Here is a 19689-nt window from a genome sequence, read left to right on the forward strand (position 1 = left end):
ACCATTTCTAAAATTAACGTTAGATTATTTTCGGTGTAATTTGTCAGCAGAAAATTTGGAAAAACTCATGTTTGTCACATTAAATTTTGATTGTAGCGATTAATTTTATGAATAAACAATTTATTAAATAATTGATTGTCTACCATTTGAAAGTTGTACTATTCAATAATAACTATTACAAATTTCCTTCATCAATAACTGTTATGAGCGATCGAAATGCACTTCTCTCATTGATAACTGTTACGAGCGATCAAAATAAATTTATTTCATTGATAACTGTTACGAGCGATCGAAATAAAATCTCATTGATAACTGTTACAAGTGATTGAAATGAATTTCTCTCAACGATAACATTTACCAACAAGAGTACAAATTTTCGGTTACTTATAATCTTTATTTCTAACCAATACGATTTTAGTCGATGAAATACTTGTTATCCGTGTTGTGTCCATGACATTTTTCTTTTCGGTTATAACAGTTATGGTCCCTGGTATCAACTTATTTCCGTCAGCGGCTAAATCATTCGTGAAACATCTCCCGAGAAGTCCTGACCGGCGAAGACTCTCTCGAGTGCCGCGCAGCCGAAAACCGCGGCCAGCGTGGAGCAAATAAACACAGAGAATCCGGAAAACCATCGCACGCTTGGTCGCTCGATGTCATCCTCAAGCTCCGATCGTCGGCGATTCCCGCGTCTCTTTCGCGCCCGTCCAATATTTCCATTGAAACCGATGTGGCTGGTTTTCTAGCGGGCTCTCGCGCGCGCCTCGACCCCAACGGACACAAAGAGGATATATATCTTTCGAATCGTTCGTAGAATTCCCGTCGTATCAGAACGGGATGTAAAGCTTCCTGGGGGATGAGCCGCTTAGCCTCTAAACCTTGTGTGCTCTGCCATAGTCCTCTCCCCTCCCGGCGATCACCCTTGATCCACCCCCACCGTCGTTTCTCTCTCTACGCCACCCTTTTCTGCGGACCATCATCCTCGTCGGTGATAAGTGTGCACGTTGGTACGTGTGCGCGCATACAGCCACGATGCGCCGCGGCCGGCAAACGTATATATACCGCCCTACACGGGGATTATCCGGGTTCTATATTCGTGAGGATTATCTTTGGCCGTTGCATCGATGTATGCACGTGAGCGCGCAGCCTGGCTTTGTGTGTGTGTAGCCAAATCCTTTGGCGCCTGGTTCTCTCTTCCCCTGGTATCCTGACGCGCGCACACGAACACCATCGCGCGTTCGAGCCTCTTTACCGGTGTAGGTGCGTCCTATGTTGCGGATCCACGGGTCTAGATATATGTGTTAGCCACCCACACTTCAGTCATTCGGTTTGACCGGACTCCATGAGCGTCTCTCTCTCTCTCTCTCTCTCTCTCTCTCTCTCCATCTCTCTCGCGGCTCTGTTCGTGTTGGAGGATACGCAGCGCGATCCACGGAAACGCGCGAGCGCACCATCCGTGAAGAGGTGTGTGCACGCGCGTGTGTAGACGCGTATATAGTCGAACCTAGGATTAATCCGGGATTATTGGTCGAGTGTGCGCCGCTCGCCGTCTAAATCGGAAATCCAACGCACACAACTCAGCTAATCCTAACCTCTTCCCCCCGCGCTGCCCGTGTTCCACTCTTGGCGTACCTTGTGCATTTCACGACATTCGGTGTATTTATCTGCGCCGAGCTACCACCCGACCTTGCACCACCACCACCACCACCACCACCCCACCCCCCGTATACATGCGGACGAGAATGCTTCTTTCGTTCCCTCGCAGAAATAAGGCCCCGTTTTTCGCGCGGCGAGGCGATCTGTTGCGCGACTCGCCCGGGTTAACGACACGGGGCGACGAGCGACGCTTTAGGGATAGTTAAAGGGGATCGGAGAAGAGGTCAGTTTTCTGGGATTTCGATCGATCTTCCTCGCGGAAGAGATTCTTCGACCCCCTCGCGTTCTTGTTGGCTTTGAAATTTTGCTTCCGATCAACTGAACCGTTCAATGCAGACACGGTGCAAGTCAAAAAACTTGATCACTGGACAAAGGGACTTATTTATTCAGCCCCTCGGCTAGGAACCGGACTTGGCTTCACAATAGACCTAACTTGATCTAAGCATTCTACACATTCACCCCTTCTTTCTCCCCCCTTCTTCCCAACTGCCTTATCTACCCTATGTACTGCACACTTTACTATTCTTTGGTTTTTCCCTCCTTTTCCGTAATCTTTTGGTTAATGAGAATTTAAAAGAACCTGTAATTCCTCAGAAAGCATTGTATTAAAGTGAAAGGTCGAAGATCGTCGATTCGTTAGCTATGTTATTACAAACTGTATATCTTTATGCGAAATGAAAAAGGTTCCACCTGAATTGCAACAAACTTATCTTGTTTCTTAATGTATTTGACAGGTTAAGAATAATAGATTTTGTTTTTCAATTTTTCACTATACTCACTACCTACTCGTTTCTGTCACTAACGCATAAAATCCGCTGTCTTAGAAATCAAGCATTGTTCCTCTTCGTATGAAAACAAACAATGAATTGGATCAATTGACTTACACCACTTTTGCATTAAACAGCTCAACTGTTGGCGCCTAGAGGCCTGATTGGAGGTCGGCGTGTCTGATCATTTTTTCCCTCGTGAGTTTAGGGTTGCGTCAACATAGCTGGTGATTGAATTCTTTAGAACGTTACCTTTTCCACCTTGTATACAATTTTTTGAAAAACCATCGAAGTACAGAGTTCATTGCGATTGCAATTACATCTTGCGTGCCATCCACTGTATCCGTTAACGATCGGAATAACATGTTCCCCCGAATTTTTAATTCTTCAAAGACTCTACAAGCCTAAAGCGTAACGTTCGCAGTCTAATTAGGAAAAAGAAATAATTTCATTTTCATTATGCGAAACACGAGCTCGTGGTCGTCACACATGCGTGATGCTGCTAGCGAACGCGTTAGCGTTTTATAGAGCGTATCAGATTATTGTTATAGGTCGATTAATGTGAGTATTAGTTCATTAAAAAGGTTTAATAAAAAGAAAACGCCATTTTATTTGCTTACAATAATCTACATTTATGTTAACCCAGTTCCCCCTTTTCTAGTTTACATCTATCGCAAACTAATTATTCTCGATCTGTTTATTTTACATACTGTACAATTTTGGCTCGATTAAATATTGTTAATTAGAGACTAACGAGGGATTAGTTCACACCCTTGCAGTTAATAAAAAAAAACAGTTAGTAGTACCAGTACATGCTTAAATTAATATTTTTATAACGTTGCTGTATTACAATTTAGATTACTACGTGGATGGTATAGTTAAACATGCATGGTACTAAATTATAATTGACTATTAATTTTAAATGAACTTCCAAGTTTCTAACAAAGAAAAGACGTGATTAATAGTTGAACTTTTGCTTGAATTAACAATCTAGGACTTGAAATTAAACTTAAGATTTAAAATACATCCACTTTCTTATTCGCGTAGTGACCAGAGGACGTGTCGTCGATATCCATATCCCGTTTCTAAACTGTAGTAGCCAATGCATGCCACGCATAATGGACGCATTCAATGTTATTAATCCCTACAGTAATTACACACTGATACGATTAATTAGTTCCACTTGTGAAAATTCTCCGCGGTAATTCCTATTCAAATTTTAAGCTCGAGATTCGCGAAGGATCGTTTCCGAAAGAAGAACTCCGAATAATTTGTTCAGAAGTAAGCAAGCGTGAAACGAGCCGTCTTCAACGACGCAGATGACATCACGAATCTACGCGTGTGTCACATCGTATTAGGTATTTTCTAAGTGGATCTTGAAGTTTCACTATGCCCCTAATTAAAGGCGAATGATGCCCGTCGACGTGACTATTGTCGTCCATATTTCACGATACGTCATTTATTAATTACTAAATACGGAAGCTACACAGACGCTTATTACTAGGCTGCGGATTTTATGCATTTATGACAAAACTGTGTAGTTGTCACTTGAAACAGTAAAAACGTTGAAAGAATTTCAAAATACTGCTATATTATTTTCCAACCTATAAAACATATTCAGAAAGAAAATAAATTTCTATGTCACTACGGTTCGTTGCAATTCAGGTGAAAAATGTTTATTTTGCATGAACATCCGCTGTCTAATAATAATATTATATAGGAACAAAAATACTCGAAAACAATACATTATTTAACAGAATTCACTGGATGTTTGTAGTGTTTCTTACAGATTGATAATTTTTCCCATAATTTAAGACCGTCATGTAGTCTTTTAAACAATCCTCGTCCTTGAAGGGTGAACACGCACAGAATTGGTAGTCTACCTAGGCCGTAAAGCAATAATCGCGCGTGCAAAATGGTTCTCGTTGCGAGAAACGACGTTAGGAACGCTCGAGGGATCCGATTGAAAATTTTTCCACGGCAAACAAAAGCATAAAGGATCAACACTCGGGTTCCAGCCCCGGAATAATCTGAATAGAGTCGGAGAAAGGGTTAAATGTCGTAACGAGTTCAATCGTATGCTGCAAGACGGTGTAGTACATGTTCGCAGATCGCCTAGCCACATAGCCAGGGATTCGAATTTAATCCGGATTAGTACGTAAGGGTCACAATATCCACCCCTTTCCGTGCTACCCCTTACGTACACACAAAAGCACACGAACCTCGTACAGGTAAGCTCGCAACACACGTACACGTGCCCTGTTATCCTAATTCACGACTTTTCCTTTTTACGATATACAGGGTGTCCCAAAAATGTTGTACTTCCTTGAAATCGGTGATTCCCAAAGTCATTCGAAGTAACTTTTTCCTTTGAGAAAATATTCTCCGCGATTTCGTTAAGGAGTAATTAACGAAAATCACGGACCAATCAGGGCGCGACAAAAGCAGACGAACTCCGGCGTGGCCGGGCTCGAATTCGTCCGCTATTACTATGGCCCCGATTGGTCTGTTTTTTTTTCGTTAATAACTCCTTAACGAAGCCGCGGAGAACATTTTGGAAAGGGAAAAGTTTCTTCAAATCACCTCAGGAATTACCCCTTTCAAGGAATTACTACATTTTTGGGACACCCGGTATGTACAGTGCATCCGAAAATTATTTGAACACTAAATTTCGGATTGTCGAAAAATTGTCGATATTTAAGTTGTGATCATTTCGTGAAAACAAATAACAGAACCATAAGCCTCGACTTTTTTTAAAGCTTGATATCTCTACTTTCACAGAGCAGTGTTCATCTTCCTGTAAGATATTTTTACGTGACGTAGCAATTGGGAAACTGAAAACCCATTTTCCTCAAAGATGAAGTACCTTGAAACTTCTCCAAGAACTTTCAACAATTTTTCTCGTCGATGAAACTGCCCTAAATTCGAAGATTGACGCCTCTCCCTTTACAACAACATTTTAAAAATTATTACAGTTTACGTACAGCAAATTTTTCGAAAATCGTTAACAATGTTGCGGTATTTTAAAGAATGTAGACGTTTTTGACTATTTGCACGTCGAGTAGTTCAGGAGTAAATTGTATATATTAATTAAATGTAATAAAAACGTTTGTCAAAAAGAAAAGTTAAATCAAAATATGAATACTTAATAACTAGACTACAGATTTTTTGCATGTTGAAACAGTAAAAAGACCAAAAGAATTGAAGAGTACCCATTAATTTCGTCTTGCTAAAATTATTAAAGAAAGGTTCCCAAAGTGGCTTTGGTTTCTAGCAACAGATACAGACAGATGTTATTTTGCACAAAAGTGCAGGTCTAGTAAAATGGCGTGTGTATAGCAAAAAATGATGAGAACAGTTGACAAACGGGGTCGATATGTCTCGAAGTCGCGCGCGCGCGAGCACTGGTTTTGTTTTGCCCCGGCGAACGGACGCGTGCAAATTGTTTCCACCGCATTATCGAGGATCAAGGAAATTCCGCCGATAGTCTATCTCATTTACGAGCTTTAACGATCCCTCCATGCGACCTCCGCCGTCTACACATACGAGCCGTTCGTCATTCTCGGTGGAAACTTGTGTTACAAACACAGGGCCCAAGCCTTTGACTCGTGTAATACGATTGCTAATGGTTCCTCTGTTCTCCGAACGATGTTGGAAGATTACTTTCATCCTTTCGCAAAGACACGGTGGTGAGAGAACATTAAGATAATATCGCATTGACGAATTAACGCTTCGGAGAAAAATTAGAAGACAGTCTTCTGCGAATTGCGTTGCACACCCTTCAGACAATTCACTCTCACAATCATTTATTATAATTAGACTGCGAATCAACTAAATCAATTGTCATAGAGAGAGAAAAATTCACTAAAAATGTATTTTTCCATTTATACGTTTTAATCAGTCGAAAAATGTGCAGCTATAGTCAGAAATTCTTTTAATGTCTTCTTGGCATAAATGCATAAAATCTTATTTTATTAAAATCGTATTTCGAAAATTCTGTAAATTCAATACATATACATTTAAATGATTACAATCATATAGCAAAGTATACCAAGAAGTTCAACGTGAAATAATAGAAACGAAAAGTACAAGAGCAGGTGATGAAAATATTGTGCACGTTATAAAATATGCAAGAAACACAAAAAAATAAATTTTTTTATTTTTATTTTCATTTTTGCAACTGAAGTACAAAACTTATGATTTTGCATAAAGATCCGCAGTCTGGTCATCGGAATTATATTTCAAAAATGTGCATTTGTATAAACTACACGTCATTCATACGTTACCAATATTTTATACAAAAATATATGCTTCATACATTTCGAATGATGCGAGACGAATCGATCTGTGTTTAGTGAATTTTTCTCGATCATGTAATCACTACTTATTTATAATTTCCACCTGATGTTGTGGTGCCGTTGCATTAAGATTGTTTTCACACGACCGGTACCGTAATGGTAACTTAATTCGCACGGCGTCGAAAAGCAGCCGAGGGAACGCGCGAACGACTTGAGATTCGGCGTGTGCGCTGTAGTCGTGGAAAGTGTAGGCAAAACGAAAAGGAAACGGAAGAAAAAGGGGGGAAAGGGAGGGGGGCACGTTGGAACAAGGGGCGAGGTTCCAAATGACCGACATATTTAAACGAAGGGTGCTGATGCGTGCGCCTTCGTCTGCGGACGAGAAAACTTGTTGCTCGTTCGTATCGTTCGCAAGGAAGAATAAAATTACCATAAACAAAGCTCCTCGATCGGGATTCTGATATTTATTTGGTCCCACAATTTATTCCATGCCTTACAAAAAACTCTATGAAAATCAAATGGCAGGCAAATTCCTTTCTTCAATCAAAGTGTAAAATAATAAATAAACTGCATACATCAAAATATTCGTGACATTTTTTCTGATTAAAATAATACCAAATATGAAATAATTACCCATTAAAAATAACCATATTTACAGTATCGATATAAGAAAAAAAATTTTTTCATATATACAGTGTTCATTCTATATATGTCCCAAATGCATAGCCGATAAAAGTCTCACAACTATCCCCACTGCCGCGGGGTATACCTCGTGAACAGTATCTCCTGGCCGATATATGTCCCTGGCTAGATCCGTGTTTTGGATATATATCGAGTAAACATTGTATCGTGTAGGAGACACGATTCGGGGACCTCTAAGACTGGGAAGGTCGACCACTCGACTCGGCCGAAAAATGTAACATGATTGCGTATATAGAATTATCGGAGACTAAGGTTGTTTTGATCACTATAGACCGGAGAAAAATCAAATTGCACGAAATTAATGGTAAAGTCGGAAAAAATTCATTTCTACCCCTAATAGAAGCCTGAGGATCCTTTTCCTGATGTAATTACTACAGTGAACAAATAAGAAGGTATTCAAAGGAGGTTCGACTAGCATTCGATGCCTGTTAATTTCACCTCCATCTTGGCATCGACTGTTCCCCAAACAATATACCGGAACGGTTCCCTCGGCTTTCATTCGTTCCGGCAATTTAATATTCATCGAATCATAGGAGAGGAATAAAACACAGACTCACCGGTGCTGGCGGCGGACTTGCTGAGATCGAATCCTTCCTGTTTGGGACTAGTGTTCGCCTCCTGCTTCGGGTGTTGATTGTGCGCGGAAAATGGCGTGTGGGGCGCGCTCAAAGGTGTCTGCGACTGATGAGGATGCACCGGCGGAGGTTGAGCAGTGCTCTGCGACTGAGACTGCTGGGACTGGTGGGATTGGGGGCTCCTCGGTAACGAGGACACGCTGCTCGGCCTCGAAGGTGGAGAGACCTTGTGTGTCAATGCCAAAGCTTGGCTCTGCAATTCGTAATTTCATCCCTATGGTTAATTTTCCAGAATTAATGAAACGCCTCTAACCCTGTACATGGTGTCCTGGGGTCTCTCATGACCCCAGTCAATTGTAAATATGAACTTTCTTTAACTTCTTGCAACATTTGGAATTTGTAGTCTTGAACTATACAAAATTATTATATATTACATTTATGTAGAAATTATTTGAGTAAATTTGGAATTTTTAAGAATAACAGAAGAAGGCAACGAGGGGCAACAAAAAATTGCTCGGTATTTCATCAGTGTGAATGCAGCTTAAGATTTGTTATTCGTAACCAAGGGAAGCATGGTCGTACGTGATAATCTGAGCTACTGAGCTGAATTGTGGTTTTGAAGTCTGAAGATTAGTACAAATTTTTAAAAATAAAACAACTGATTACATTAGTATGGTATTTGTTTTTTATATGTGTACACTCTCCTAGCTAACAACACTGCAGATTATGAAGGACTGATTTATCTTAAGAAATGTGTGTTTCTGTTTTAAGGATTCATGGAAGATTATTCTACAATCATATAATAATACATAAAGCATTAACGTATGTATAACAAAAAGAGTCACGATCGATCAGAGAGAAAAATAATTAACAAAATAATTAAAAACAAAGAATTGCTTGGAATTATACAATAAAAAGATTAGGAATGTGAGTCCTGTTTGTTAACTGTTAGTTAGCTAATTGTAATTGATTTCTAGGATTGTATACAGCAGTTTCTCTGTATTTCTGTTTGTTGCAAAGTTTCGTTATTCATTTTCTTATTTATTCTGACGTTTACTTATCGAACATAGAAGTTTATTTAAATCTATAGCAACGATACTTAAAAATTGAACTCTGACAAGAAATTATTAAAAATGTATAGTCTACAACATTAACCGCATGTATAACAGAAAAGGCATGTTTCGCGATCAAATTATTCAAAATCCTACTTACAGATTCTTATAATAAACATTCGTTAGTTTAAACCAGTGAAACATAGCACTTTATACCACAGAAACTCACGCTAAAATTTTGTCTTCTTTCCAACCCCTTTAAACTATTTATTCCGCTTTAAAAAATCAGTTTTGTAAACAATATCGTTTCAGAATATAGTAAAAATATATTGATTTTGTTCCGCACAGATTAATCCACTTTTAAATCCTTGAACTATTTCGAAACTGTCAGAATGATTTCTCAGCTCATCTTTATTTGTATTGTAAAAATCCACTTCAAAAAGATCTGAATTACAGATAGCATAGAAAACTGTTTTACGAGGGTGCTTACTACATCCCGAGTATTCAGCGAAATGGAAACAAATAATAATTCAACAATATTATTTTACTCGATCGTTTGCATTTAATTACAGTGCTACCTTTAATCTCAGTATATTGTCATTCATTTCACATGGCATATTTTCTTGTAACCTGATATTTTACAATCGAGCGAAAGAGACGGTGCAAATAGTGGGACGATAGCATGTGGGAGTTCAAACATTTTTAATAGCGGCCATTGCACCTTGCACAGCCCTATACTCTTGCATTGGGAATACTTTTCATTCTTATTTTATTGCTCGTTACGCTCGTTACGCGTGATACGCGTAAAACTGCAGGCGGTAATCTCCACGGAAATAATAGAAATTCAGGGCTGTCCTTAATCTGTCCTGAAAGTCCTTGACATACTCCGCTTTCTCATGACAGGACGAATGCGATTTTGTTACGATCCTGCCCCCAGATTTTTTTTTTACCAGAGTTAATTAATAAATAGAAACTATTTCCTACAAACTCGTTCATCCCATTTCGTTATAAATAATATCATTTTTTATTAATGGCGCCCATTTCTAATATTTAAATTTTGTTTTAAATTGAGTGAATTTTGATCCAGTAAAATAGTTTGAGGAATTAGGTTAGAAATGTTAATATATTCAAATATTCTTATCAGGGAAGGGATATAAGTTTAAAATTTCGCGCATAAATTCTTATCTGCGTCAGAATATTTTTAACACGTCCGCTTATACCATAAGGCAAGTACTTGATCAATATCTTGATTTAGCAGTTAATTGCCGAGCAGTCCCAGAGCGTTCACAGTTCTCAGCGACAATAGTTTCCGTCTTAAATCAAGTAACATACTTGCGAAATTATTTGTATAAAGTCGATGTGCAATATCTATGAAAATAGATATCTGTGAAAATTCTAAATTTTATTCTTGAATCCTCGATCCTATAAAAAAGACAATTCAGACAATTTAAATTTACTTCGTCGTTCTACGTATTTTTTTAAATTAAATTGTTAAACGTATTAATGTAGCAAAATAAGACATAGCATTTTTGTGATTAATAGACTGCGAGTTTCAATGCAAAATAAAAATTGCCTGTATTAATTTCAAAACCTTTTTCTTCTTCACTAATTTCAGTGAGCTGATAGTGATACAGTGAGGTTTGTAGATTCTGTAAATGTTTGCTAGTCATTTTTGTCATAAATGCATAAAATCTGCAGTCTAATGATAAGGTATAGTTTGTAGAATTTAAATAGACATCGATTGAACAAGGCAGAGAAGGAAATCATTTTGAATATGTCAAAAACGGTCTACGTAGGTGCCTATCAAGCGTCACATGAAACTAAAATTAAATCTACATGTATGTGCCAATATCCTTGAAGAAATCAATGTCAGGTCATGCAGTACGGAATGCCGGGTTTCGAATCATTTGCAATTTGATCGTTCAAATAGTTTCTTGATTGAATGTTAAGAAATTGCCTGTCACTTCACTGTATTACTTAAAAGTTTCTACAATGCTTCATCAAGATATTCAACTTCTCAATATGCAATGAAAAATCATTTGGTCGATCAACTTGCAAATGATTTAATATCCGACATTTACACAATTTGATACATACAACAATAGACTGCGGATTTTTGTATTTATATCAAAAGTATTTCAGTATACTGTTAAATTGTGTACAATTGATTAAAACTAGTAGAAGAAATCAACTTTCATCACAATTAAAATTACGAGACGTTTGTGTCTCGCGACGTGTGTCGGAAATGTGTTGGAATTTTTCACGGATGACGAAGCTGCGCGGAAAATGGAATTAAACATTGTAGAACCGATCGATTGCTCGTCTTTAATAACGGATAGAACGACGTAATGATTTCATCATTAATTCCGACGAGAGGAGGCCGTCGTCTGAACATAGTCGAATCTGCCCGACGATTCGGTCGTATCGAATGAGCCGGATGATCTAAGCGTTGTCGCCGATGAAATCTGAACACGTGCTCAATTCCGACAGCGGCCTGCTAAGGCATAAGCGCGGACTTAGATTTATGTATGAGTGAACTGAACTTAACACTAACGGCTAAGCCGTTCACAGTGTTAACGAGGGTCAAGTGGGCCCAGAATGCGACAATCCTACACTATAAGACCGAAGTGCGAAATGCACCGCCGCGGCGGTTTTCGCCGCGTCTGAAAACTGGATCGTCGATGACGCTTCCGTGGAACTCGATGATCAAACTAACGGGAAATCGTTTACCCCCTGTCGTCGCGTCGTCGTCGTCGTCGTCGTTGCAATCCGACTTCGTTTATTATTCGACCGGCGAGGTCTTGATAAAAACAGATTTTATAGGTCGGTGAAGAAATAATTGTGGTTTCTGTTCTGGGATTCTGACGCTATAGATTTTGCTTTATTTCAACCGGGGACCATAACTGTTATAACCAAAAAGAAAAAAAGTCATGGAATAACAAGTATTTCATCGACTAAAATCGTATTGGTTGCAAATAAGGATTATAAGTAACCGAAAATTTTTTTCTCTTGTTAGTAAATATTATCGTTGAGAGAAATTCATTTCGATCACTTCTAACAGTTACGACTGAGAGAAATTTATTTCGATCGCTCATAACAGTTATCAATGAGAGAAGTTCATTCTTCTCTCATCGATAACTACTTTGAGCAATCGAAACAGTTTTTCTTCGTCGATAACAATTATCGAGGAGGATCCAATTTTTTGGACATTCATAACTGTTATTTGTGACCAAAAAGTATAAAAATCGAAATTTTTTAATTATTTTGTTCTTCGAATTGTTTTTTATATTTTGTGTGTTTTTATTCGTGGTTTTTATCGTAGAAAAATTTAGAATAACTGTTATTTTTTATCCCCGATTTCAGCTAAACGTCGAGTGACTGTATGGATCAACTAGTGACTGTGTAGATCAACCTTTTGTTCTTTTACAACCTCTCATGGTAGCCCTTGGTACATCGTTATCAGAAGGATGACCGTGAGCCTCTTCATCTTCAAAAGTTTTCTGTTACGGAATTTTTGAAACCAGTGTTACCATTGTATGCTCATTAATAGTTCAAATGTTTATACAGCGCTTTGCATCCTAATCTGAACTTATATAATAAGATAAACTTAACCGAACAATAAACAGTTACGAGTTTAGAGAAAAATCGCTGGAGTTTAAATTGATGAGAACCGTAATTATTTTTGCACTAACCTAATATTTGCGGTGTGGAAACTATAGGAGTTTGTGCGGCTACAGCGTGCAGAGCATGTGCAAAGTGGAAGATGTAAAAATGCAATGCGTGCGATCTGTGGATTTTTGTGCAAAATCAAAATTGTTTGCATTAATTGCTAATATATATAACTGCGTGGATATTTAAAAAATCTAAAAATATTACATTTTTATCTAAATTCTGCTTTTTACAACTGAGTCAAAAAGTTATAATATATTTAATTCAACTAAGTGCTCAACAAATTCTGTATACGCACGAAATATCTAGGGTATGCAGATCATGCGAGATGTTTGCAAACACGCAGAATATGAAAACTGACGTTTTTATTCGAATCTAAAATATTAAAGAAATTTAGTTTTACGTATCGATCGCGGGTGTCAATGAAAAAATATCAATTAAAGAAATAAGATTGATACATGTACACATTCAACGGTTTCACTTTTCTAAATATAAAATAATTCGATGATATCTTCCGATTGATTACATAATACGGATCATGAAGCACTCCTGATATATTCCCTATAAGTGAAGTACCGGTTTCTGCTACTCCATTACCGAGAGAATGTTGCTTTTTCTAGATCGATAGATCCGTATTGAGATAAGATTACGGTCAAGTCCTCCGAAAGGTGTATTTTGATAACAAAACTGACTCAACGATTTCTCTAATTTAGCTAATTGTAATTCATCTATATTTTGATTAATGGAAACAATTATTATTACACGAAATTTACTTTTATTTCGTCATATGAATTCCATTATCTCACATAGTAATCGAGTACATTTAACTTGATTATGCTGTGTCAGTCAGACTTTACTTAATCATGGTTACCATTATTAAATTTTAATGCTAGATTCAATTACAGAACTTTCAGAAAATAGACATGCAAAAGGACTCTACAAATTTCAACAAGAATAATTTAAAAGTGTAACTCAAGAAAAGTGGATCTAATAATTAGACCATTCGTGTTTATGTAAACACTTTTTATAGATCAATTTTAATAAGTGTAAAAGTACATAGTCAGCTTTACCATTAACTAACTCAATTAACAGTACTCAAAAGTGCGCCGCAAATGTTTATGCAGACACCTATTTCCATAGACAACTATCACAGACAGCGCCATTAACTGGAATATATATATTGTCTTCTGCGAAAACAATTTCGGCACACAAAAAAGTAACTAAAGACTACACTCAAACCTATTACATTCTACGACCAACGAAGTTATAAGATCTGCAACCGAATATAAAGTAACAAGTGGACCGTCAAAATGTACTTTAAAAATGCAATGATCGAATAAACAATAAAAAATATTCATCTCCCTGGAAATGATAAATATAAACTCCGCGAGATAGTAAAATTTCGCCTATATCCACGAATAGTTACATCATCGATAGTCGCACGCTAAATAATTATCAGCATAAATTCCCAATAGTTCACGCAACGATTAAATAAATCATTTCCATCTCACTTCGGGTGGGCAAAAATTCGCGTGACGCCCGCAGTACATCGCCACATTCCCAGGTTACTCGTACCGAAAACAAACTCGAAAAAACCAAAAAGAAAAAAGAAAGTCGAGCGCATAGAAAGCGACCTCCAACGATTCGCTCGCGAAGCTGATCGGCATTTTTTCGCGAGCGGAATTTTGAGTTCGGTCCGGCGATCGTGCACAGTTCGAAACTGCGTGCATCGATCCGTCGAACGGACACGTAGAGGATCGCCGAGTCTCGGGTCGGTGATTTTTTCGCTGGCCCGGACTGTACCTGGGCACCAGCTACTGTTTCGGGAGCTGCTTCGAGGTATGCACTCGCAAAAAACACGTCAGACTGCTGAAGACCCGGGCTTGGAACGGGAACGAACGAGAGATGAAGTCGGCGGAAGAAAGAGGAGGCTGAACACTCTTCGGGGGAGGAGGAGGAGGAGGAGGAGGAGAGGGAGAGGGAAAAGGACGGGTGGTTGAAAGAAGAAGACGAAGAAGAAGAAGAAGAAGATGGCCCGAACGAGGACACCGTTCAGGTGACGAGGAAAGGAGAAGGAGCAGAAGCCTGACACCAGCGCAGGAGCGCGGACGAGGGAGGATGAAGCCGAAGCCCTAAGGTACAAGCGTGAATTGGAAGAGGACGAGCCGGGGTCCTTGGCTCGCTTCCACGCGAGGAATGAGGATGAACGTGAGCCTGTAAGCAGGAACGCATAAGAAGGGGCAACAGGTGGATGGGGTTAGCGGCTTATCCGGCTAACGCCCCAAGTGATATCGCGGTAACTTCGACGTGACGCAAAAGGGGATGCATCGCTCCGCCATGCAAAGATGCCTTCGTGCTCTGTTGCGAATCTCTCGTCGATTTTCGGAGCTCCGCAAACGACGGACACCTTGTCCCGCGGGAACGGGTATCTTGACACGTTCACCGGCGACCGTTCTTTCGGCCACTGTCTTCGTAATTAATTATATGAACTTCTTCCTAAAGTCTCATCCGCAACGTGCGCGTTTAACTCTGGTACTACCGAACCAGGCGAAATGACTGGTGGACGATTTCTTCTTTCACGATTTTTTAAACTATGAAAACGTTTCCACGAAAAATTGTTCAATATATCTCTCTTTTGGAGTACGTGTTACCGTAAAAATCGTATGAAACCTGAACAAATTCGATCTTGCTGTTATAATAAAGGGATTAATGTAGCAAAATAAGACATAGCAAGGACAATTGCATACTAACTTAATTTTTGTGTCTTTTTGTGATTAATAGACTGCGAGTTTTAATGCAAAATAAAAATTGCCTGTATTAATTTCAAAACCTTTTTCTTCTCCACTAATTTCAGTGAGCTGATAGTGACACAGTGAGATTTGTAGATTCTGTAAATGTTTGCTAGTCATTTTTGTCATAAATGCATAAAATCTGCAGTCTAATGATCAGGTATAGTTTGTAGAATTTAAATAGACATCGATTGAACAAGGCAGAGAAGGAAATCATTTTGAATATGTCAAAAACGGTCTACGTAGGTGCCTATCAAGCGTCACGTGCGCGTTTAACTCTGGTACTACCGAACCAGTCGAAATGACTGGTGGACGATTTCTTCTTTCACGATTTTTTAAACTATGAAAACGTTTCCACGAAAAATTGTTCAATATATCTCTCTTTTGGAGTACGTGTTACCGTAAAAATCGTATGAAACCTGAACAAATTCGATCTTGCTGTTATAATAAAGGGATAAGTGTAAGTCATGCTTAGTGCTCGGTTAGATAACAACAGCGTATGCGAACACCACGATGATCCGTTCGCTAATGTTATATTGCTTACTAAGATGTTATATTACGATTGTTGGAATATTTCTATTTCGTTGGCTAGCAACTTGATAGCTTGCAGTCTTCGATAAATATTACATTAGAAACATTTGTTATGTTATAAAAAATAGAGAAGATATTTAGGTGGCTACATTTAGGTGGACCACCTATACAATGAGATTTGTTATATTTTTTCGTTCAATAATTTCGATAGGTCAACAATTGTGATAGGTGCAACAATATTTTTGAAATCTCCTAAAAATTTTTTACGACCTGTTTGATAAATATGATCGATCTATTTGCAAAAAAAAAAACAATATTGTCACTGTGCCCTTATCTGTCTATAACATGTGGTACTGATTCTCCAAGTGTTACTTTAAAAAAATGACACACTATCGATACGAAATGCAAAAGAAATCTCGTTTCCGTATCTTCGCCGATTATCATAGATCCTGGGGAATCTTAATTGTCGAACAATGTTCACGTCTACCTAATTACTTAATTTATCGTTCTTACGAAGTCCAATATAGAAGTGCGATTAGTGGAGCAGCGAATTAAGTAGAATTAAGAGCCTGAACTTTATCAAGCATTCATAGAAATCGACATTTCGAGAAAATAAGGCCTCTTATATTGTATTTTATGTTTATATTAAGTCGGATTTATTTAAACTTACTAAATTTCCATGTTACGTAAAATTGCGAAATCAATTAAATCATTTCTACTTTATTCAATTTCTACTGTGATACACTCACAAAATATGTGGATTACAAGGTTGCTTATTTCGATCAATGAGCTTACTTTTTAAAAAGTTGTTTGTTCAACATTAAAAATTGCACATTTCGTATGCAACAGCCCAATATAGCAAAACTTGCGGAAAATCTGAATAAATTGTGTCACTTTCAAAAGACAACACACACCAAGCATTTTTAAAGTTCACTGGGCATAGTTTGGAAATAACCAAAAGGAAAAAAAAACATTCGTCTCAGTCCAGTCGCTGTCTCTTTGAAAATGTCGATTTCGCATGAAGCGCAGCGGGCTGATTAACAAGAAAAAGGAATAAATTCACGAAAGTGAAGCACGTCGTTTCTCCGTGGCCGTAGGTAGACGTGTCCCGGCAGTCGCCGATCGGCCATTACAATCAACCAGGGGCGATAGCAGCAAACAAACCGAGCGAGCCGAGAAATAAAAGGACCGAATTCGGCTCCCGTGGGTATGCAAAACGTAACATCACCACGAATTAATGCCGGCATCGTAAACAGCGGTTCGACATCGTTTATCGGCGGATCAGCTTATCTACCGGGTGGAACAGAGATACGCGTCGTCGTCGTCGTCGTTGACGTTTCCTGCTCGGGTGTTTCCCGTTAAGATGATAACCTTAATCGCCGGCCAATGTAAAATTCCGTGCGTTCCTGTTGCGAGCACCAGTCCACAGGAATTCCGGGAATTCATTTGGACAGACGAATTTCTGGTGTATCTTTCTAACGAGCTTACGTAATGTCCGACGAAACAGTGACCCGGCAGACGATGTTTGGACCAATTGAGCCAAGAACCGGAGCCATTCCGGGGCACTTCTTCAGCAAGAATTATCCTTCGAATCCGTTTTTGCCCCCGCCCCCGCATAAATCATTAGGTTCTCAACACGTTGAGTCAGTTTTTCACTTTCAATTCTTTTACCAAATTTGAAAATTAATTTTCACTACGTTCTGTTAACCCTTAATTTTCCAAGTAGATTTTTACGCCATCAGCAACCCGAACTGTTAACGCAAATCTTTTGTTAATTAGGAATATTGTTCTGAGAAAACTAATTGTAAGGATACTTGTGGATTTATTCACATCGGACTCCTTTTACTGATTTGATTTAATCTAAGGTTGATACAATTAAATTTGCATTATTACGAAGCGAATAATGTTAAAGCACAACGTTTTTTTCATTAAAACTGAGGGGGGGGGGGTGAAATTAGGGTCGCAAATTTTAAAAACTGAAAAATGAAATTTTTAATAAGCGCTGTTTGTTTTATTCGTTTTTCAATAATGCAAATTATTAATGTATGACGCAAAATGGCATATTAGGAAAGAAAAATGTCATTTTCTCGATGTCTTTGATTCACTGCGTGTAAAGAGATCTGGCGAATTCTCTTTTGAAGAATGTCCGAATTTTAATGGACGTCGTCGCTGTATATTAATTAATAAATATGGTAAAATCGGTCATTTGGAATTTCGGCCAACTAGATTGGCCTCGGCGGTTTGGTATTGGCTATCTGGTTCTGTGCTCTTCCAACGTATCCGAGGCGCGTAAATTGCCGTGTACACCACCCGAACCTCTTTATTATTTCTTCGAAGTTCGCCTTTCATTCCAACCACCTGGACCCGCCAATTTCGATAGGATCCCCTCGTCTCCTTTGCACGAAGACGCCTCGCCCAGCCGTCCCCCTCCTTCCGCTACTAGCAATTACGCGAATATAGCATTACTTTAAAACGATTATTAAAATAATAAATTATCTCGTTTCTGAAACGCAATGGCCAAATAAGCGGTTGCTATTCTAGTCCGCAAAACTGATTTTCGGCTACAAAGATCGCTCATTATTTTATTTTGGATTTGGGAGACTTTCGAAAATCAAAATAAATCGTATATTTCACAATACATAAACTATATTTTTCTATTTAGTAACTTAATTTTTAATATATCTTGTGTACACCTTCCTCTGTACCTTTGCTATACTGTTTTTAATCTTTAGAATTTTAGAATCTAAATTTTTGTATAAAATCGAGTTATGTTGTACAAATTATTTTAAAAGTATCACAATGTATGAATGTGCATTTTTATTCTTTCGTTTTCTACTGCACCAAGATTACTTTTATTATGAATTAAGTGGTGTATAATTTTATTGCTAACAAATCTCTTCTGGTACTCTATCGCTCGAATATTTTTACTGAAGACGATTATTGTAAAGTGATTTAGTAAATAGTTTTGCTTAAATATTAACTACTTACGAACAGCAGATTTTAGCGGATTAGCCAGCTTAGGTAGACAGCGAATTTTATACATTTATTATAAAAATAATTGGTTGCAATTTGAAACAGTAAATGTATTATAAGAACTTAGGAACATTGATGTTTCTTTAATTTAAAGTGAAATAATAAACTTATTAAAGAAAGAAAGAATTTTTTATCGGTCTCCTGTTTTTCGCAAATCAATTGGTTTTAGAATTACAGTAAAGTCTTGATCTAAGCTCAATCCTCGGGTCCGTGCTGTGACATAGATCGTGTAGGACTACTATAGAAGAAGCAAATGACAAAAGTAGAAAATCACAGCGTGTATAAACACGGACCACACGGCCGAAGGCGCACTATAGGCGAACTGACTATGATCGTGTAGTTCCGTTCGGCTTAAATCAAGACTTTACTGTACTTAGGGAGTTAGGTCAAATTCAAGGAAAAAATGAAAGTGAACTTCTGAAAGAAACCATAATATTTAGCAAAATACCTAAAGCTTTTAGTTTGCATGCGGTCATCGCAAATGTCTAAGTGCATTACTCCCAATTTGCAATGCTTAAACCACTTTTCCAAGGACGCAAAATTCATCAAGCAAACATAAAATCCTTTCGAACTAAAATATTTTCAGTAACCATCAAATAAAGCACTATACCAACCAC

At 38.2% G+C, this 19689-nt stretch overlaps 1 protein-coding gene across 2 annotated transcripts in view; it reads right to left on the reverse strand.

Annotated features, from left to right (window-relative positions):
- Dve (SATB1_N and homeodomain domain-containing protein dve) overlaps positions 1-19689 on the reverse strand; it is an 88328-nt gene that overhangs the window by 59767 nt on the left and 8872 nt on the right. For both annotated transcript variants that reach the window (XM_076806004.1, XM_076806003.1), the window contains one exon: positions 7981-8251. In XM_076806004.1, coding sequence (XP_076662119.1) covers positions 7981-8251 — 271 coding nt within the window. The remainder of the gene's footprint in view (positions 1-7980; positions 8252-19689) is intronic.

The sequence above is a fragment of the Halictus rubicundus genome, chromosome 2, assembly GCF_050948215.1.
Source record: "Halictus rubicundus isolate RS-2024b chromosome 2, iyHalRubi1_principal, whole genome shotgun sequence".
Lineage (NCBI taxonomy): Eukaryota > Metazoa > Arthropoda > Insecta > Hymenoptera > Halictidae > Halictus > Halictus rubicundus.